At 44.1% G+C, this 22,403-nt stretch overlaps 1 protein-coding gene across 1 annotated transcript in view; it reads right to left on the reverse strand.

Annotated features, from left to right (window-relative positions):
• Positions 1 to 22,403, reverse strand: part of DDR2 (discoidin domain receptor tyrosine kinase 2) — a 1,651,236-nt gene that overhangs the window by 453,463 nt on the left and 1,175,370 nt on the right. Inside the window, exons 13-14 of the mRNA XM_040407250.1 lie at positions 15,265 to 15,276; positions 6,277 to 6,497 (exon numbers count right to left, since the gene is read on the reverse strand). Coding sequence (XP_040263184.1) covers positions 6,277 to 6,497; positions 15,265 to 15,276 — 233 coding nt within the window. The remainder of the gene's footprint in view (positions 1 to 6,276; positions 6,498 to 15,264; positions 15,277 to 22,403) is intronic.

The raw sequence follows: 22,403 nt of genomic DNA on the forward strand, positions 1-22,403 counted from the left end.
CTTTCACCATATGAACCTCCTCCCCCTAGATCAAAATTATTATTTTTTATTTTTGCATATTTTATGTTATTTTAAGTCATTTCCCTATCCACATTTGTTTACAGAGCACTTGCCATGCTCTTAACCACATTTTGCTGCCTTTTGCTTTTTTGTCAAGTTCGGTCGAACCCGAACATCCAGGTGTCCGCTCAACTCTACAATCATTCGTTCACGAGGTGGATGATGATGAGACACAATTGTCAATCACTGAGGTTGTCATTAGATCAAGTCAGGAGGATGAGCAGAGTGAGGAAGTGGAAGAGGAGTGGTGGACGATGAGGTCACTAACCCAACATGGGAAGGTAAAATTCCGAACGAGGACAGCAGTACAGAGGGGGAGGGATCCCCATCAGCGCAACAGGCTGGAAGAGGCAGTGGGGTTGCAAAAATAAGAAGTCAGCCCACAGCAAACAGGCATGCAACCATTACACCGAGCATCACTGTCACGACTGAGGATGGGGGAAACCCTCAGCCGTGCGATATTCTGAAGATGTCCAGTCACTACTCGGCCAGGACGACAGAATTAGGGAGCAGGTCACCTCCTATTGCGTTCCTAACACTGACCCTGTCTCTTAGCCGTATGAGCCGATCCCGATGGTAGAAGAACTCATACTCTGGAACCTAATAGTCCCTAGAAGCCCTCAGGCTGGCCCTGAACTAGGAGGAGGATAAGACTACCTATTCCTCCTAGACACGGAGGAACAGGAGTCTCAGTGGCCAAGCAGCAGGGAGAAGGGGAACAAGAACAGACCTATGAATATGACAGGTGAACCAAACAGTTCCACACTAACCTGCCGCAGCCTTGCTGACTGGAACCCGTGCTCAGAAACGCTGTCCACACAAACATTAGACAAACAGCACACACATAAGAACACAGAGGAACCCGTGCTCAGAAACGCTGTCCACACAAACATTAGACAAACAGCACACACATAAGAACACAGAGGAACCAGGACATCCATAGCTGCAATAAAAACCAAAAGCATAGGACATTAACTAAACATCAGGTATTTGGATTTATGACCAGAAGGGTGGCCCTTACTGGAAGGATGGTAACAGGATACCAGGAGGACGACTCCAGCAACATGCCTGGAGTACCCCTCAAGCTTCTGCCATCCAGCAGGAAGCTAAATAACCCAAGCGGCCACACCCACACACACACTAGGAAAGGAGCTTAACCCTTCCATCACCAAACCAGGTAAGTGTCACTTAAAGAGGATCTTTCACTACTGTACAAACTAAAAACTAACTATATCAGTGGGCAGAGCGGCGCCCAGGGGTCCCCCTGCACTTACTAGTATGTCTGGGCGCCGCTCCGTTCGCCTGGTATAGGCTCCGGTGTCTGCGCTCCCTCTGACAGATTTTTTGTATGAGGCGTGTCCCTTGCTGCAGCGCTGGCCAATCGCAGCGCACAGCTCATAGCCTCATACAAAAAATCTGTCAGAGGGAGCGCAGACACCGGAGCCTATACCGGGCGAACGGAGCGGCGCCCAGACATACTAGTAAGTGCAGGGGGACCCCTGGGCGCCGCTCTGCCCACTGATATAGTTAGTTTTTAGTTTGTACAGTAGTGAAAGGTCCTCTTTAAAGGGGAAGTGTGCAGACATCAAACGCCCTTTCACCAAACATAAAAAGTGAACACTAAAACCACACATTGCCAGAGGCAACCGCATGCCGTGACAGCGAGCGCCTAGCAACCGCTCAGGTCGCTCCACTGCCAACAACCTTATGTTGCCAGCGGCAACCACACGTGAGGCAAGATACAGAGCCCACACCTGTGGAAGACAACATAAGACAAACCGCTGACAACAGCATGCGAACCAAGGAGTCACGGCCACAACCATGGTAGTGACAACCACCCATATGTAAATCTACCTTGCCAAGGGGTAGGTGTTCCGCAGTATTGCGCTTTTTTGAGGAAAGTGCAGACGACAAAAGAGTGGTAGTTTGCAACCTGTGCTGTACCAAAATGAGCCGGGGCGTGAACACTAGCAACCTCACCACCACCAGCATGATCCGCCACACGGCATCCAAGCACCCTAATAAGTTGGCCGATCCCCTGTTGAAGGCACAGGCACAGATGCCCCTCGCCCTGCACCTGGACCTTCGCATGAACCATCAGCAACAACATCCACTTCCCTGTCCCAGCGCAGCGTCCAAATGTTCATAACACAGTCATTTGAACGCGAGCGCAAATACCCACCCACCCACAGGCCATAGCACTAAATGCGCAACTTTCGAAATTACTGGCCCTGGAAATGTTGCCATTTAGTCTTGTGGACGTTGAGTCCTTCAGCAGCCTGATGTCGGCGGCCGTCCCTCGGTACGCAGTCCCCAGCTGCCACAATTTTTCAAGGTGTGCCGTGCAGCATGTGTCCCAGAACATCACCCGTGCCCTGACCAACACAGTTACTGGGAAGGTCCACTTAACCACGGACACATGGACAAGTGCTGGTGGCCAGGGACGCTACATTTCCCTGACCGCACACTGGGTGAATGTTGTGGAGGCTTGGAGTGAGTCATACCCTGGGATGGCACAGGTGCTACCCACGCTCAGGATTGCAGGCCCTGCGTCCACCAGGGTCTCCTCCAGCAGCTATGTTACTGGATCCAACCCCCACTTCTCCTCCTCCGCCACCTCCTCCTTCACTTCCACCTCCAGCAGCAGTCAGCCATCAGTCGCTAGCTGGAAGCAGTGTAACACTGCTGTGGGTAAGCGTCAACAGGCCGTGCTGAAGTTCATCTGCTTAGGGGACAAACAGCACACCGCCGCAGAGCTGTATCAGGGTATAAGGGACCAGACCGAGCTGTGGCTCTCGCCACTCAACCTAGAACCAGGCATGGTTGTGTCTGACAATGGCCATAACTTGGTGGCGGCTTTGGAGCTCGGCAACCTGACACACATCCCATACCTAGCCCACGTCTTAATCTTAGTGGTTCAGCGGTTTATCAAAACCTACCCCACCTTCGTCTTCTCAGCGCGAATTGGACCATGAAGAGGAGGAGGAGCTGGAGACAGTTGCCTCTGCTACAGAGGGTAGTACCCATGGAACTTTAATTCCATCGGTTCAGCATGGATGGGCAGAAGAGGAGGAGATGGAGAGTCATCCTATATGTCGACAACGACGTCTTGCGTGTTGGTACTCTGGCACACATGGCTGACTTCATGTTAGGCTGCCTTTACCGCGACTCTCTCATTCCTGTGACGGAGAAGACGAGTAAAACAGTGCAATACCAGAAGGTACTTGTTGAGATATTGCTCCACAATTTTCCATCTGACAACACGGCCGGCAGAGTCCGTACTTCCTTAGGCAACCGAGGAAGGGAGACAAGGATAACAAACAGCAGTTCCAACAAATGCAGGGCAACACTCTCCAAGACATGACACCCCGCCAGCAACCTCACCCTAAGGCGCAGATTAGTAGTACAAGGAGGGAAAAGTTTTGGAAGATAGTTAAGGAATACATAGCAGACCCTGTTAGCGTCCTAAATTATCCCTCAGTGCCTTACAACTAGTGGGTGTCCAAGCTGGACACGTGGCACGAACATGCGCTCTACGCCTTGGAGGTGCTGGCCTGCCCTGCCACCAGCGTTTAGTCTGAGCGTGTATTTAGTGCTGCTGGTGGCATTATAACAGATAAGCATATCCGCTTGTCCACTGGCAATGCTGACAGGTTGACTCAGATAGAAAAGGCCTGGATTGCCCCTGACTTATCAACTCCACCAGAGGAGAGCTAAGCTGATGATGAACATAAAGGTAATTTCAATCTATCATTTATAATGTACTCAATCTACTGTAGTGTATTCCCATGCACCTTTTCCACCACAAAAAAAGAGTATATGGTTGAATCTTGTTTTCTCCTCCTCCTCATCCAGATTGTATATATTCCCACCACTAAAATATTTTTTATAGGGTCAGCTGAACTGCAGGCCCTCAATTATTTTTTTTTTATAGTGTCAGCTGAACAGCATGCACTCACATATAATGTTTTAGAGCATCAGCTGTACAGCATGTACTTGCATATAATGTTTTAGAGAGTCATTTGAATGGCATGCACTTGCATATAATGATTTAGAGCGTCAGCTCACCTGCAGGCACTCAATGTTTTACAGCGTCATCTCACTTGCAGGCACTAGCATATAATGTTTTAGAGTGTCAGCTCACCAGCAGGCACTCAAATATAATGTTTTAGAGTGTCAGCTCACCAGCAGGCTCTCACCCCTAATGTTTTAGAGGGTCAGCTCAGCAGCAGCCCCTCGCATATAATGTTTTACAGGGTCAGCTCACCTGCAGTCCCTCACCTACAATCTCTTACAGGGTCAGCGGACCTTCTGATGACGGCAGCGAAGTCTTGACTGTTGGTACTCTGGCACACATGGCTGACTTCATGTTAGGCTGCCTTTCCCACGACCCGCACGTTATATGCATTTTAGACAACACTGATTACTGGTTGTTCACCCTTCTCGACCCCTGCTACAAAGAGAACTTCTCATCTCTTATTCCTCTGGTGGAGAGGACAAGCAAAATCGTGCTATACCAGAAGGTCCTTGTTGAAAATTTGCTCCAAAATTGATAGGGTAGACATCCAAATGGATCGTCGCCATCACGGGGACATGCAATCACTCAGAGGTTATCTAGAGTCACCAATGCAGCAGCAAGCCCTTGCCCCTAAGGTTTTAGATGGTCAGATCAGCAGGCCCTTGCTCTAAATGTTTTTGAGGGTCACCAGCAGTCCATCAATCATAATTTTTCAAGGGTGTGTATGATGCCCTCCTTTATGTGTAATAAAGGGTGTATTGGAGTGCCGGTTCCTTGTAATTTTTGGCAGCCCTTTCACTTTGTGCATAGGCTTTATAAGTGTAGGAGTCCCACTACCTGAACAATTGTACCACAATGTGAATGAGGCCATCCTTTATGTGATATACAGGCCGTTTTCGGAGTGCCTCTTGTTTGTAATTTTTTGCAGCACTTGCACTTTATATACAGTTGAATATACAGGAAGAATGTTTCCTAACAATTTTTCATGTAAAATAGATTTTTTGGGGGGGTTTTGTGCGTATTTTTGTCAGTCTGCAAAAAAGTGGCGTACAACTAGGACAACATGGTTCCCAGCAGCGACCTGGGAATCCAAAATGCATCCAGACATCGTCCCCATGCTGTTCTCGATCCATTTCGGTGATGTTTCAGTCACTTTCTGACCTTTTCCAATGGACCAGGCACCCTCCCCTCTTCAGAGCAGGGGGTGCCTGGTTGTCTCCCATTGACTTCCATTATACTCGGGTGCTCGGCTAAGCACACGAATATAGCAATGTGTTCGGGCCGAACACCCGAATACTTTGGTGCTCGATCATCACTAATCATTATATGACCTACTGTATGTGAGGATTAGACACATGGCACTTTGTGATTGGCTAGCAGGTACTTAAAAGGTGATCTCCCTGGCTGGTCAGTGTCCACTGTTGTTTTGACAACCCGGGTGTATGTTGCGGTTCATATTTTCCCAGACTTACCTGTGCATGACCTCTGCCTTACTCGATTTATCTCTAGAGACTGCCTCTGGATACCTCATCTTTGCTGAACAGTTTGTCTTGTGTATGACCTTGGATCGAATCCCTGGAAATCTTGACGTCTCATCCCTAGGTACCATGTTACACAGACTAATACTGCGCATATGAACTTTGGCCTGGTCACTGGCTGTCCCCTTGGTGTTTCCCTGCACAGGTTATTATTCGGGTTGGTTACCTGTACAGTATATGCTTACTGGTTTGGACTGTACTGCCGTTGATTTAATAAATCCACTATTGTTTAGCCTCTGTCTGGTTGCTTGGGGTTCTGCACCATTACAGTTGACTTCTCATGCGGTTGCCACCTCACCACTCTGTGACTGGGCTATTGTGTTGACTCCTCATGTGGTTGCCACCCTCCCCAATCTCTGACTAGGCCATTGTGTTGCAGGGAGAAACAGAGCTTTTCAACCTGTTGCTAATGATGCTGTCGTGTCAGGTACAGGTACATTTCCTACAATTAGACTATGTTTTTAATATTGTATTAATAAACAATATTTTATTAATAGAAAAATTGCACGGAGCACATATTATAAATTGTTAAAATATCTAAGTATTTATTTGTGAGAGTGGGGGAACTATAATTCACTGCTTACATAATGTATGGAGTTGGACATAGTGTATACATTTTGTGGATTGTTTACGATTTGTATCCAAACAGAAAATACTGACCTCTCCAAACTGACCTTCCCCAAGTTTCTCTTTGAAAGTTAAATGCTTTCTTGGAAATTCTTCCACTGCCACCTCTTTGCCAGATAGAAGATCCATAGTGATTGCTGGAACAGAGTAGGTGTTACCACCAGTGACTCCTTGCAAATTCACAATATCAGCCTCAGCATAGTGAGGAACACCATCAGCGTTTGTAGGAAGAGCTAGTTTTCCAGCAGAGCATCCTGAAATAATAAAAGTAGAGATGAACAAATTTCTTCAATTCCGTTAGAAGAATTGATTCAGTCCAAATAAATTTGACCCAATTTAAAAGTGCCCAAATTGTCCTGTAAAGTTGTGAATGACTGTTTCTCTGGGGTCTCCTAGGGCTGTAGCCAACCGTTTTAAACTATTTATTTTGAAGACTACATTAGTTTGTTATGCTTTTTAAAATTAAAAATGGTCCAAAAATTTAAGTAGCAGTCCAAAAATTATGCTTTTTCGAAGCACTTTCAAGATTGTTCTGTTCAGGTAAGGGACAAAGACATAAGCAAAGCAGGAGATACACAGCCTTGTAGGGGTAGTATAAGCAGGCACAGCAGCATAATATGAACATGATGGAAAGGCAGACAGTGTCAGTGGCATCATTGGGCCAGTGATATATAGCCAGTCCCCACTGTCACCACTGTCTGCCAAATTTGTGATGTGTGCTTAGTAGTAAACATGTGTTATTTCTTAAAATACAGCACAACCACAATGTTTCTGCCACTGTCACTGACTGCATTGCCCAGTAGAAGTTGTCAGGGAAATATCCAGCAGGAAATTTATTTCTTGATGCACAATAGCAAATCATCTGTTATATGACTTTTCTTGCCCAGGCTCATCAGTAAGACAGCAGGGCAGCACTTTAGCTTAGAGTGGAAGCAACACTCTTCCCTGTTTCTTTTCATGATGGGAACATGTCCATTGTGGAGGTGGTACCTAAGCACATTTTGTGGGCATACCTAAGGACCCAGTTTTCTCCAGCTCTGCCCCCGACTGAGATGATTGGTCATTGTGGCTGGTGTCTTCATCATCATGTCACCACCAGCTCTTCATCCACCACTAAATCCTCCTCCTCCAGTGGTAGCTCCTCATCTTCTTCCTCCATAGGACTTTCTCCCTGTGGCTTAGGCCTCATTCACACGACCGTTGTGTGTTTTGCAGTCCGCAAATTGAGGATACGCAAAACACGGATTGCGTCCATGTGCGTTTCGCAATTTGCATAATGGCATGGACAGCCACTGATATAACTGCCTATTCTTGTCCGCAAAACGGACAAGAATAGGACAGGTTATATTTTTTTTGCGGACCGCGGAATGGAGCAACGGATGTGGATAGCACACGGAGTGCTGTCCGCATCTTTTGCGGCCCCATTGAAGTGAATAGGTCCGCATCCAAGCCTCAAAAACTGCGGCTCGGATGCGGACCAAAACAATGGTCGTGTGCATGAGGCCTTAGGTCTGGCACATTTTGAGCCTGCACCCATAATATCAGTGGCATCACCGGGTTCCCAACCTAACCATAATAGAAGAAAATCTGGCCCTGTCAGTTTTTTGAGAGGTTCCGGCCATACGTTGCATCTGCTCTTTATTGCTGCCACTACTACTACCCTCCTTCTCTGATGTTACCTCTTCCTCAGCACACTTCCAACACACATTCAACTTCATTGTCATTAGTGTTGAGTGCGAATATTTGAAATGCAAATTTTTATCACGAATATCAGGACTTCGAGAATTTGCAAATATTTAGAATATAGTGCTATATATTTGTAATGACGAATATTCTTTTTTTTTTTTTTTAACACAGTACACATCAGGTGATCATCCCTCCCTTCTTTTAGCTTGTGGGCCAATGAGAAGACTTTGTCACAGCTTAGCAACATCCCTAGCAACCAATAGAAAAGCTGCCTACCCCTTACTATATAAGAACCTCCCCAGCAACTATTTTCTAAAGTTTATTGCAGTTATGAAAGAGAAAACAGTGTCATTGCTGTGCTCTGTGCTTTGTGTTATTACATTAGACAGTTAACTTATATACACTGCTCAAAAAAATAAAGGGAACACTTAAACAACACAATGTAACTCCAAGTCAATCACACTTCTGTGAAATCAAACTGTCCACTTAGGAAGCAACACTGAGTGACAATCAATTTCACATGCTGTTGTGCAAATGGGATAGACAACAGGTGGAAATTATAGGCAATTAGCAAGACAACCCAAATAAAGGAGTGGTTCTGCAGGTGGTGACCTGACTACTTCTCAGTTCCTATGCTTCCTGGTTGATGTTTTGGTCACTTTTGAATGCTGGCGGTGCTTTCACTCTAGTGGTAGCATGAGACGGAGTCTACAACCCACACAAGTGGCTCAGGTAGTGCAGCTTATCCAGGATGGCACATCAATGCGAGCTGTGGCAAGAAGGTTTGCTGTGTCTGTCAGCGTAGTGTCCAGAGCATGGGGGCACTACCAGGAGACAGGCCAGTACATCAGGAGACGTGGAGGAGGCCGTAGGAGGGCAACAACCCAGCAGCAGGACCACTACCTCCGCCTTTGTGCAAGGAGGAACAGGATAAGCACTGCCAGAGCCCTGCAAAATGACCTCCAGCAGGCCACAAATGTGCATGTGTCTGCTCAAACGGTCAGAAACAGACTCCATGAGGGTGATATGAGGGCCCGACGTCCACAGGTGGGGGTTGTGCTTACAGCCCAACACCGTGCAGGACGTTTGGCATTTGCCAGAGAACACCAAGATTGGCAAATTCGCCACTGGCGCCCTGTGCTCTTCACAGATGAAAGCAGGTTCACACTGAGCACATGTGACAGACGTGACAGAGTCTGGAGACGCCGTGGAGAACGTTCTGCTGCCTGCAACATCCTCCAGCATGACCGGTTTGGCATTGGGTCAGTAATGGTGTGGGGTGGCATTTCTTTGGAGGGCCGCACAGCCCTCCATGTGCTCGTCAGAGGTAGCCTGACTGCCATTAGGTACCGAGATGAGATCCTCAGACCCCTTGTGAGACCATATGCTGGTGCGGTTGGCCCTGGGTTCCTCCTAATGCAAGACAATGCTAGACCTCATGTGGCTGAAGTGTGTCAGCAGTTCCTGCAAGACGAAGGCATTGATGCTATGGACTGGCCCGCCCGTTCCCCAGACCTGAATCCAATTGAGCATATCTGGGACATCATGTCTCGCTCTATCCACAAACGTCACGTTGCACCACAGACTGTCCAGGAGTTGGCAGATGCTTTAGTCCAGGTCTGGGAGGAGATCCCTCAGGAGACCGTCCGCCACCTCATCAGGAGCATGCACAGGCATTGTAGGGAGGTCATACAGGCACGTGGAGGCCACACACACTACTGAGCCTCATTTTGACTTGTTTTAAGGACATTACATCAAAGTTGGATCAGCCTGTAGTGTGTTTTTCCACTTTAATTTTGAGGGTGACTCCAAATCCAGACCTCCATGGGTTGAAAAATTTGATTTCCATTTTTTTATTTTTGTGTGATTTTGTTGTCAGCACATTCAACTATGTAAAGAACAAAGTATTTCAGAAGAATATTTAATTAACTCAGATGTAGGATGTGTTATTTTTGTGTTCCCTTTATTTTTTTGAGCAGTGTATATACATATAATTCAGATAGGGGAGAAAGTCAGTGTAGGTTAGATTGATCTATAGTGTAGCAGATATTGCCGAAAAATTTGCAAGCGCGAACATATTGGAGCACTCTATCTGCATATAAAGCTGTTCTAATGTTCTGCCGTGCCAACCATTTTCTCCAGTCTCAGAAAACTTTTACCAGCTTGAAAAAAGTAGCATAAGTGACCCACGCCTGTATTTTGTGCGCATTACACAAATATTACATTGCCAGTTTTCGCAATCAAGAATATAATCTAGAATTCTCGAACCCATGAATATGTGACAAATTTTCTACAAAATAATTGTGAAATATCTCGAATTCGAATATTGCCCCTGCTGCTCATCACTAATTGTCATCCTCACCCTCCCTGCCATTTTCATCAGACTATGATATGTCATTTTGAGCTCCTTGCCCCCCTTCCTCCTGATTCCCTGCTCTGTATTTGACCTGGGTGCCACTGTCTCTACCACTGCCCCTACCACCACTACTGTGGCTAAAGGTGCCACTACTACCAACAACAACAACACAGCTATGCATGGGGTCCCATACCTCCCCTTGAACCCTCTTCTCATTGCAATCCAAATGCTGGTTGTTCTCACACAAGTCATCAACAGGGAGAATATCTTGAGTGTCTTATATAGAGCAAGGTGGGGTTTTGTTGCTTTTTCTTAGAAAAAAAGAAGATGCTCCACTAGGAGGGGGCAGTGAAGACAAAGGATGCAAGGAAAAGGGTTGCAAGGAGGAGAAGCAGGAGGAATGCAACCCCCTGGCTCCAAGACATGGTTCCAGACTCAGAAGTGACATTCATATCATCTGCTGTGACTGAGAGGAGAAATGGGACACTCAGTTCACAATCACATCCTTTTTGTCCTCAGCAATAATGAGGAGCCTATCAGAAGCCAGGGAGAACTTTGGCCTACTACTAATCTTCTTTTACCACTAGTACTACTACTACTAGCTGGGCAGCTGGTGATGCTACTTCTGCTACTACTCACATTCTGACTCTGGGATGATGAGGCCTGGTTCTTTCCTTTTGCACTCCTCAGATTTCCTGACATTTTATTATGAGGCCTATAAATGAAAAGTCATGGTTTGGTACTCAGATTATTAAATGGTGCTATCAAAATTGCAAGTGTTTTTTTTACTGTAATTTAAAGATAGAGAAATAATTAAATGTCCCTCCCCTTCTAAAAACATATATATGAGAGGACGGGCACCACTGACAATGCTAATAATTAGTGATGAGCGACATAGGCAATATTTGTTTCCGCAAATTTTTCACATAATATTCTAAATAAATTCGCGAATTCTAAAACTCGTGATCTCCAGTCATTATTTTTGCGATCGCGCAAATCGGCACTAATTATGCACATATTTTTTGCGCAATACATGCAACTTCACATTTTAACAGGTCTGAGTAGATATTACTGATTGGTGCACTAAGTATTGTTGTGACATCACAGCACTATGTCTGTAGCATGAATGTATTGACAGCAGATAATAGTAATTCCTATCACACTACCTTATCACCCTGCACTGGAACCTATCAGCTACACTATATCACTATCTAACCTACGCTGACTCCCACTAACTATCTGTTTTATATATATATGAGCTAACTAACTATCTAATGTAATTGGATAAGGAATAGGATCCAGATGAAAGCACAGAGCACAGCAATGTCACTGCTCTCTCTCTCAGAACTGCAAAAAAACAGCAGACAATGGCTGCTGGCGAGTTTCTTATATAGTAAAGGGGTCGGCAACTTTTCTATTGGTTTCTAGGGATGTTGCTAAGCTCTGAAAAAGATATTGCAGCCTTCTCATTAGCCCACAAGCAAGAAAGGTGGCTACTGATGAAAAAAAAAATCTAGAATATTCGCGATTACAAATATACAGCACTATATTCCACATTTTTGTGAATTCTCGAAGTGTTGATATTCGCGATCAAAATTTGCGATTAGAATTTTCGCGATCAACACTACTAATAATACGGACACCATCCACAGGTAGAATTGCAAGACCAAAAAAAGTGAAAGTACATGCCAGAGCCAATGCATATTGTACGATAACAAAATATAACTTTATTAGATAATCAAAACAAATTTAAAACACACAGCAACTCGGGGGGTTTCAAATTAAGTATATGTGAGACATGCCCCCACAGCATTATATATATAATAAATGTGGATGTCTAATTAATATTCCAATATATCAAATAAATACACTACAGTGGAAAAATGTTAAATAGATATCCAAAGAAACAACCATACAATTCATATGGAAATGTACAAAAAAGGATAAATAAAATAAGGAAATATATGTAGAAAAGTAATCAAGATAATACATTATAACATGACATAACATTATTCAAAAGGTACACAGTGTGCAAGAGAATTCCACTGTGCAAATATGACCTGTAAAAATAAGTTAAAGACTTCCTTGAAAATGCTAGATCCCATGCATATTGCTGTGTTATCCTCACTCCCCTTCTGAAAACACACTGCACACTGGTGTCAACAATTAACTTTGGTAATAATGCAATTTTGCAGTAAAATGTCTTTGAACTGTGCATTCAATAGCACAGTTAAAGCTAGTGTTGAGCGAATCGAAGCATCCAAAGTGGACTTTTATCCGAAGTTTATGAAAAATTTGATCCACCACAAATCCAAATTTCCTCATGCTTTGTGATTAATAATACATTTTTTCTAAAATCGTGGCTGAAAAAAAAAAAAAAATATATATATATATACTCACCTCATCCACTTGATTGCGGAGAGGTCGTCTGCTCCCATCTTGATTGAAAAAAATCCACCAAAGGACCTGGGGCAAGCATGAAGCCATCACCACGTGATCACGCTGGCTGGGAGCGGACGGCCTCTCAGTGATAAAGTGGATGAGGTGAGTGTAGTTTATTTATTTAATGCATTAAAAAATCTGACTAGCTATTGTCTTCCTGTCCTCACAAACCCTAAACTATCTGTATTCTGTGTTTTAATATTTTTCCTATATCTTACAGACATGCTATCCTTCTAATATGGCTGATCTTGATTGAACTGTTGTATAGGGCAGTGTTTCCCAACCAGTGTGCCTCCAGCTGTTGCAAAACTACAACTCCCAGCATGCCCGCACAGCCAAAGGCTGTCCGGGCATGCTGGGAGTTGTAGTTTTGCAACAGCTGGAGGCACACTGGTTGGGAAACACTGGTATAGGGCTCTTAAATAGTTCCTATGACATATCCACTGACATAACAACTGTAGTTCTTCATCATTGGCTGATGCTGACTGCAAGGCAAACCCGCAATGATGGGGTCATCTGATTCTCCTTCTTCATCTTCTTATCCTCCTGTATTCTGATATGTAAAATGGTGGGTATCATTTTCATAGATTTGTGCTGGAAAAATCCAAAAACCTACTGATTAGTTGGAAACCGAATGTATTTACTCATCTCTAAATAAAAATGTCATGGCTAGAGATGGGCGAAGCAAAGTTGAATTCAATCTGAATTTCAGGAACAATTTGATTTGTCCCGAAGTTGAATTTCCTAGTGCCCCATGGTAATGAATCATATTTTTTCTAAAATGGCTGCTGCACATGTTAGAAACTGAAAGTAAGAAGTCAGGGAACAAGGGATCACCTAAAATGCTATGTAGACAGCAAATCAGCAGATAGCCAGCCCCTGTGATGTCACAGCCCTATAAAAAGTCTCCTCCTGCCCGGTCTCTGACATTTTCCAGTGAACTTAGTGTAGGGAGAGATGTTACAGGCACTAGGGACAATGATTAGGAAAAACTTTATTAACAAAAAATTACTATTGAGCAGTTCAGGGACATCTTATTTATAGTGTAGGTATACAATAGTGAGGCATTATCCACACTATAGGGAAGAGAGCAGGGACCAATAAAAAAGTGTAAAGCTTGGCTAATAGGAGTTATTCTTTTACACCTTGCTCCACTAATTGGGATTAAAAAGTGTTCTAATACTACAGATTTGAGTTTTTTTGCATTCTTTGATACATAAGAAATTCCAGTAATCAATGATTCTGTTATTGGGAGTTAAACTGCCAATATGAGTATACCCATTAATCCCTAATTATGTAAATGGGGGAAAATAGCAACCTAATACTAACACATTTTAGGGTGCTCATGTTCTATTTATACCTAAGTATATCCATTAATCCCTAATTGTATAATTGGGGTGAAATTGCATCCTGATACTACAGCATTTAGTTGGCTCACATTCTATTATACATAAGTATATCCTTTAATCCCTAATTGTGTAATTAGGGTGAAATAGCGACCTGATACTACACATTTTAGGGTGCCAAAGTTCTATTATACATAAGAATATCCATTAATAGAGATGGCCTTGCGGTTCGCCCGGCGGTCGTTTCGCAGCAAACTTTGCTCTTTCGCGGTTCGCCGAACATGCAAACATATTGCGATGTCTGCCGGCATATTCTTTTGCATTGTGCCGAACTTTGACCCATGACACATCCATCAGGTGGGACAGGACAGCAAATTGAGACATTTCAGCACATGGACACCCCCCTACCCTATAAATAAACCTGATCTGGCCGCCATTTTACATTCTGTGTTTTGCCAGTGTAGGGAGAGGTTGCTGTGCGGAGCAGGGACAGACTGTTAGAGACACCAAATGCTAGCTAATAGGGCCACAAAAGTCTTTTTAAGTACTGGTATAGGTGTGCTATCGATAGGTGTGACATACAGAGGTGTGTGATATACTTATAATATACTTTCTAACATAGAAAGTATATTATAGTGCATTTGTATTGTGCAGCAGTTGTGTGCGGTTCTGCTGCAATACTGCAGCTAAACAGAGGGACAAACGCTATTGGTACAACTAATTGCAACTGGTGTGATATACCAGTTGCCCCCCAGGGGTGTGATATACCTATAATATAATTTCTATATACTGCATTTGCATTGTGCAGCATTTGTGTGCGGTTCTGCTGAATACAGCAGCTATACAGAGGGACAAATGCAATTGGAATAACTAATTGCAACTGGTGTGATATACCTGTTGCCCAAAAATAAACTGATTAAGGGGTTTGATATACCTTCTTCCAGCAAATACTCATTAAGGAGTTCTATATACCTGCTTCCACAAATACTGCTCTTCTATAGGGACTTTGTCACAGGGTCATTTTGAAAATGACAGGCAGAGGAAGAGGCAGGCCATTCCGCAGGGGTGGTAGGGGTTGGGCAGGTGCACCAGGCCGGAGCCTAAGTGGGAAGTTGCAGAAGGTGCGTGCGATTACGTCAAAGGATGCACCAGAGTTGGTTGAGTGGCTCACTCAGCCTTCCGCTTCTGCACCCTGCTCATCTTCTGTATCAGCACCCTCCTCACTCTCTGCTGTGTGCACCCCCAAAGACACCATCACCACCATAGCCCCTCCACTTGAGTTAGAGGAATTATTTTCCCATCCATTCCCAGACCTTACCGATGCGCAGCCATTCTTGACATCGGATCAGGAAGAGAAGGTAGCAACGGCCGCCACACAGTGGTCTGACGACAGTACCCAGATCAGCCCAAGGAGGTTTGTCCCCACTGTTGCTGCCTACTTTGAGATCTCTAATGTCAGTGGTGGTGAAGGTGACGATGAGAGGAAGAGGAGGGGAGTTCAGAGGGAGAGACAGAGCAGCAGATAGGGAGAAGAAGGAGGAGAAGCAGGCAGAACTCGTAGTGCACAGGACACAAAAAGCAGACTACAAATGTATCTGGAGCGAGCCATCCACCATGCACCGTCACATCTGGCACTCCCGGGACGCCGGCACATGGCTCCGCAGTGTGGGCTTTTTTTAACGTGTCAGCTGCTGACAAAAGTGTTGCCATCTGCATCCTGTGCTGTCAAAGTCGCGTTATGCCCAACACTCACCTAGGGACGACCGCCTTAAGAAGGCTCCAGTGTTTGAAGAGGGACCCCGTATAAAAAGCATAAAGGGCAAGGACCAGTACTGGGTGGCAACGTACTTAGACCCCCAGTACAAACACAAAATGGCAGACATGTTAACAGCCTCACAGAGGGCTGTCAGAATGCAGCATTTCCATGCCTTGCTTCAAGAGATGCCGCATTCTGCTGTTGCGGGCACTGGCAGAGGAATTTCCACCCACAGAGAAACAGTTGCAAGTACAGCGCATGCAAGAAGAGGGCGGTTTGAAGATGTGTTGGTCACTTCGGATATGAGATCATTCTTGCAGACAACCCATCGACAGCCACCCTCCGGATCCATCCTCAGGGAACGCCTAGACCAACAGGTGTCCGACTACGGCCGATGTGGATGCTCTGAGAAGCGAGGAACCCCTTGACTACTGGGTGTGCAGGCTTGACCTGTGGCCAGAGCTGGCACAATTTGCCATGTAACTCTTGGCTTGCCCCTCATCGAGTGTCCTGTCCGAAAGCACGTTCAGCGCAGCAGGGGGGATCGTGACCGATAAGCGCACTCGCCTAGCTCACGACAGTGTGGACTACATCACATTTCTAAAAATGAATGAGGCATGGATTTTGGAGGAATTCAACACCTGTGATAACCACTTTTAATTGAATTTCCCCATGCCAGCCCACACATATCCGCCACCACACAGAACAAATAATGGTCCCTGTCTTATGGAAATACAGCGGCATAAAAGGCCTTTTCTGTCCGGTAAATGCCCAATGTTTGGGACCTCGTGTTATCGAATTTCAACTATTATCATTTGTTTTTTTTTCAAGAGGGGGTACTTCGTTGGCCATGTTTTTAATCCAATTTTATATTTTTTGTTCTTTTGAACATATGTATTTGACATGTATTTGTACTGGTCTGCAGTAAAATTGATATCCATTGACCGTCTATTATACCTCCAGCCACATAATCACTTGATCTTTTATGTACGGTGAATGAATAATTTTTGGGGCCTGTAGTCTACTGGCCTGCAGTAAAATATCTAATGACCGCCTAATATACAGTACAGAGTTTTCTTTATTTTCATGACCCCTGAAATGGTCTTCCAACAGTCTTGAAGGAGTTCCCAGAGATGCTTAGCACTTGTTGGCCCTTTTGCCTTCACTCTGTGGTCCAGCTCACCCCAAACCATCTCGATTGGGTTCAGGTCCGGTGACTGTGGAGGCCAGGTCATCTGGCGCAGCACCCCATCACTCTCCTTCATGGTCAAATAGCCCTTACTTTCAAAGTTTTCCCCATTTTTCGGCTGACTGACTGAAATTCATTTCTTAAAGTAATGATGGCCACTCGTTTTTCTTTACTTAGCTGCTTTTTTCTTGCCATAATACAAATTCTAACAGTCTATTCAGTAGGACTATCAGCTGTGTATCCACCTGACTTCTCCTCAACGCAACTGATGGTCCCAACCCCATTTATAAGGCAAGAAATCCCACTTATTTAACCTGACAGGGCACACCTGTGTGGTGAAACCAACCTCGCCACTGGGCTTTGGAGAGGACTGGCTGCTGGCCTCTTGCCCCAGGATTATGGGCCCTATCATCAGCCCATGCAAAACTTAAGCTCCATGGCAATTGAACTGTATGTGTGTGGTCTGAGCGCCATTCAATAATATGCGCTCAGACCTAAGCTATCTGGGGATATGTTGCATGTCTTTATTTTATGTAGTAAATGTAACCTTGTGTATTTTATTGTATTTTATGTCTTTTTGCAACCATGTGCTCAATGGAGTCTGCCTCTATCCCTGGATATAATTTGATTATTGTCCCATTGTGTGTTTAAAATGGTGATGTCTGTTCTGTTGTCCTCACATGTGTATTGGTGATCTCCTTTTGTCCTCAGAGATAATTGGATTGCTCTTCAGGTTGTCTGGACAGAGAGGAGGAAACCATGATGCATTGTGGGGATATGTTGTCCTATGTTACAGTCTTCATTCTGTTCCTCTGGAGGCGTGAACGATTGGTTGCTGTAGTTACATTGTATGTCTTGTTAATTACTGATTGGTTGTATTTCAAACCCCTGTGGGCAGTACTATGTTTGTTTTTTGTGAATAAAAGAGGCTGTACTTCAAGTACAGTCAGACCACTGCTTGACCCTCAAAACGGAGCCTTGTCTCGTTATTGGGGGGATTCACTGTATGCTGTTAGAAGACCGATTGCCAGGATTGTATGCTTTTCCTGTTCGTCTGCTAGCAGCTATTCGTGAGGTTCCAGTTTGGAGTGCTACTTTGTATCCAGTTCGGGAGGTTGGTGTCCTGCAGTAGCTGTGCCTGTCTCTCAGAAAGGGGCTTATCGCCTAAACGGATTTTAACCCCTTGTCTGCTGAAACGGTCCGTTACAACCTGTGAAGTGAAAACCATTTCAGGGGACTACCTTTGAAGCTCATCAAGAGAATGCCAAGAGTGTGCAAAGCAGTAATCAAAGCAAAAGGTGGCTACTTTGAAGAACCTAGAATATGACATATTTTCAGTTGTTTCACACTTGTTTGTTATGTATATAATTCCACATGTGTTAATTCATAGTTTTGATGCCTTCAGTGTGAATCTCCAATTTTCATAGTCATGAAAATAAAGAAAACTCTTTGAATGAGAAGGTGTGTCCAAACTTTTGGTCTGTACTGTACCTCCAGCCAGAAAATCACTTGATGTTTTCTGTCCGGTGAATGCCTAATGTTTGGGGCCTGTACTCCCATGGGGCCTAAAATAAAAATGTTCTAGGCTCCAGCAGGCCACATCTTTGACAGTTTCCCTTTAAGACGCATAAAAATGGCCCCTGATTAAAATACATATGTTTTGTGGGAATTTTTGCCATTGATCCCCCTCTGGTATGTCACTGTCCATGTTGTGGGACGATTTGTGCACTTCTTGTAAGTATTTGGTGGCTGCAATAATGACCTGAAGGTTTTTCAGGTTCACATATCATTAAAGTGAATGGGGCCCGCAGCGAACTTGCGGTTCGTGAACATTTGATCGCGTTTGCGAATTGTCCCAGCCGATGTTCGTCCATCACTATCCATTAATCACTAATTGTGTAATTGAGGGGGAAATTGCAGCCTAAAACTACAGATTTTAGGGTACTCACATTTTATTACACATAAGTATATCCGTTAATCCTTAATTGTATAATTGGGGTGAAATTGCAGCCTGACAATACAGATTTTAGGGTACTCATATTTTATTAAACATAAGTATATTCGTTAATCCCTAATAGTGTTATTTGGGAGAAATTGCAGCCTGATGCTGCAGGGTTTAGGGCAGGCATCTCAAACTCGTGCCCTCCAGCTGTTGCAAAACTACAACTCCCAGCATGCCCGGACAGCCTACAGGTATCAGCCTACAGCAGGGCATTGTGGGAGTTGTAGTTTTACAACAGCTGGAGGGCCGCGAGTTTGAGATGCCTGGTTTAGGGTGTTCATGCTCTATTATACATAAGTATATCCGTTAATCCCCAATTGTGTAATTGGGCTGAAATTGTGGCCTGATACTACACATTTGAGGGTGCTCAAGTGGTATTATACATAAATAAATCCATTTATCATTAATTTTGTAATTGGAATGAAATTGCGGCCTGATACTACAGATTTTAGGGTGCTCACGTTTTATTACACAAAAGTATTTCCCTAAACCCAAATTGTGTAATTGGGGTGACATTGCAGCCTAATACTACACATTTTAGGGTTCTCACGTTCAATTATACATAAGTATAATTCCTAATTCTGTAATTGGAGTGAAATTGCAGCCCGATACTGCAGATTTTAGGGTACTCGCATTTTATTATAAGTAAGTATATCCGTTAATCCCTAACTGTGTAATTAGGGTGAAATTGGGGCCTGATGCTACAGATTTTAGGGTGTTTGTGTTCTTTTTTCCATAAGTAAATCTGTTAATCCTCAATTGTGTAATTGGGGTGAAGTAGCGCCCTGATTTTAGGGTGTTTACATTCTTTTATATGTAAGCATGTCCGCTAATCCGTAATTGTGTAATTGGGGTAAAATTGCGGCCTGATACTACACATTTTAGGGTGCTCACGTTCTATTATACATAAGTATATCTGTTAATCCCTAATTGTGTAATTGGGGTGACATTGCAGTCTGATACTACACTTTAGGGTGCTCAAGTTCTTTTATATGTAAGTACAGTTGTGTTAAAACTAATAGCAGTGTGTTTAAAAAAGTGAATAAAGCTCAAAATCCTTGTAATAGCTTTTATTTCCATACACACAAATGCATTGGGAACACTACACATTCTATTCCAAATCAAAACATGAAGAAAAATATATCAAATTTGTGTTGTTCCTCTAAAAAAAAATTAAGAAAAGTGAATATTAGTGTTGATCACGAATATTCGAATTGCGAATTTTAATCGCGAATATCGGCATTTCGAGAATTTGCAAATATTTAGAATATCGCTAAATATATTCGTAATCGCGAATATTCGATTTTTTTTTAAATACCAGTTCATGCGAATATTTTATGCGAATTTTATGCAAATTTTCGCAATCAAGAAAATAATGCCTGGAGATTATGAATTTGCGAATTCTCGAATATATGGCGAATATTCGCCCAAATATTCGCGAAATATCGCGAATTCGAATATTGCCCCTGCCGCTCATCACTAGTGAATATTAGACTGTTCAAAAAAATAGCAGTGTTTGTATTCTTCTTTGCAAACTCAAACATTCACTATATAAACTGAAAAATGTTTGAAAATTTTTCTTTCCTTTGAATCACTTAACTAATATTTATTGTATTACCACTGTTTCTGACAACTGCTGTACATGTAGCCCAGGATGATTCAACTACATTCCAAAGTTCTTCTCTATTTCTTGGTTTTGCCTCAGAAACTGCATTTTTTATGTCACCCCACAAGTTTTCTATTAGATTAAGGCTAGTTTCACACTTGCGGCAGGACGGATCCGACATGCTGTTCACCATGTCGGATCCGTCCTGCGGCTATTTCGCCGTGCCCCCGGGCCGCCAATCCGTCCCCACTTGCGGCAGGACGGATCCGACATGCTGTTCACCATGTCGGATCCACCCTGCGGCTATTTCGCTGTGCCCCCGGGCCACCGCTCCGTCCCCATTGACTATAATGGGGACGGGGCGGAGCTCCGGCGCAGCACGTCGGTGCACGGCGAAAGGCTGCCGGACTAAAATTACTGCATGTCAGGTTTTTTAGTCCGGCGGCTTTCGCCGTGCACCGCGGTGCTGCGCCGGAGCTCCGCCCCGTCCCCATTATAGTCAATGGGGACGGAGCGGTGGCCCGGGGGCACAGCGAAATAGCCGCAGGGTGGATCCGACATGGTGAACCGTCCTGCCGCAAGTGTGAAAGTACCCTAAGATCTCGGGATTGGGCTGGCCACTCCATAACCTCAATTTTGTTGGTCTGGAACCAAGATGCTGCACGTTTACTGGTGTGTTTGGGGTCGTTGTCTTGTTGGAACACCCATTTTAAGGGCATTTCCTCTTCAGCATAAGGCAGCATGACCTCTTCAAGTATTCTGATGTATTGAAACGGATCCATGGTCCCTGGTATGCGATAAATAGGCCCAACACCATAGTATGAGAAACATCCCTATATCATGATGCTTATGCCACCATGCTTCACTGTCTTCACAGTGTACTGTGGCTTGAATTTAGTGTTTGGGGGTCATCTGACAAACTGTCTCCGGCCACTAGACCCAAAAAGAACAATCTTACTTTCATCAGTCCACAAAATGTTGCACCATTTGTCTTTAGGCCAGTCAATGCGCTCTTTGGCAAATTGTAACCTCTTCAGCACGTGTCTTTTTTTCAACAGTGAGACTTTGCGGGGGCTTCTTGCAGATAGCTTGGCTTCACATAGGCATCTTCTAATTATAACAGTACTCACAGGAAACTTTAGACCTTCTTTGATCTTCCTGGAGCTGATTGTTGGCTGAGTCCTTGCCATTTTGGCTATTCTTCTATCCATTCGAATGGTAGTTTTTCGCTTTCTTCCATGTCTTTCAGGTTTTTGTTGGCATGTTAAAGCATTTGCGGTCATTTTAGCTGAGCAGCCTATCATTTTCTGCACTTCTTTATATGTTTTCCCCTCTCCAATCAACTTTTTAATCAAGGTACGCTGTTCCTCTGAACAATGTCTGGAACAACTAATTTTCCTCAGAATTTCAGAGAGAACTGCACTGTAACCAGCATGTACAACATTTGCTGCCTTCCTTCCTTAAATAAGGGCAATAATTGCCACCTGTTTTTCAAAGAATGAATGACCTCACTAATTGAACTCCACACTGCTATTATTTTGAACATGCCCCTTTCAATTAGTGATTCAATCACACAGAATCAGCAGCATGCATGTCATGACTGTTGGGTCTGTTGGATTTCTATTACTCTACTACACCTGCTAGTAAATCATTTGCCATGTAGAAATATAATTTCTACCAAAAACAGTGATTGATCAGGTTAGTGATTTCTGACTGCTATTATTTTGAACACAACTGTACATCTATACATCCTTGTTTCAGGGGTGAAATTGTGCCC

Source organism: Bufo bufo, chromosome 9 (genome assembly GCF_905171765.1).
Source record: "Bufo bufo chromosome 9, aBufBuf1.1, whole genome shotgun sequence".
NCBI lineage: Eukaryota > Metazoa > Chordata > Amphibia > Anura > Bufonidae > Bufo > Bufo bufo.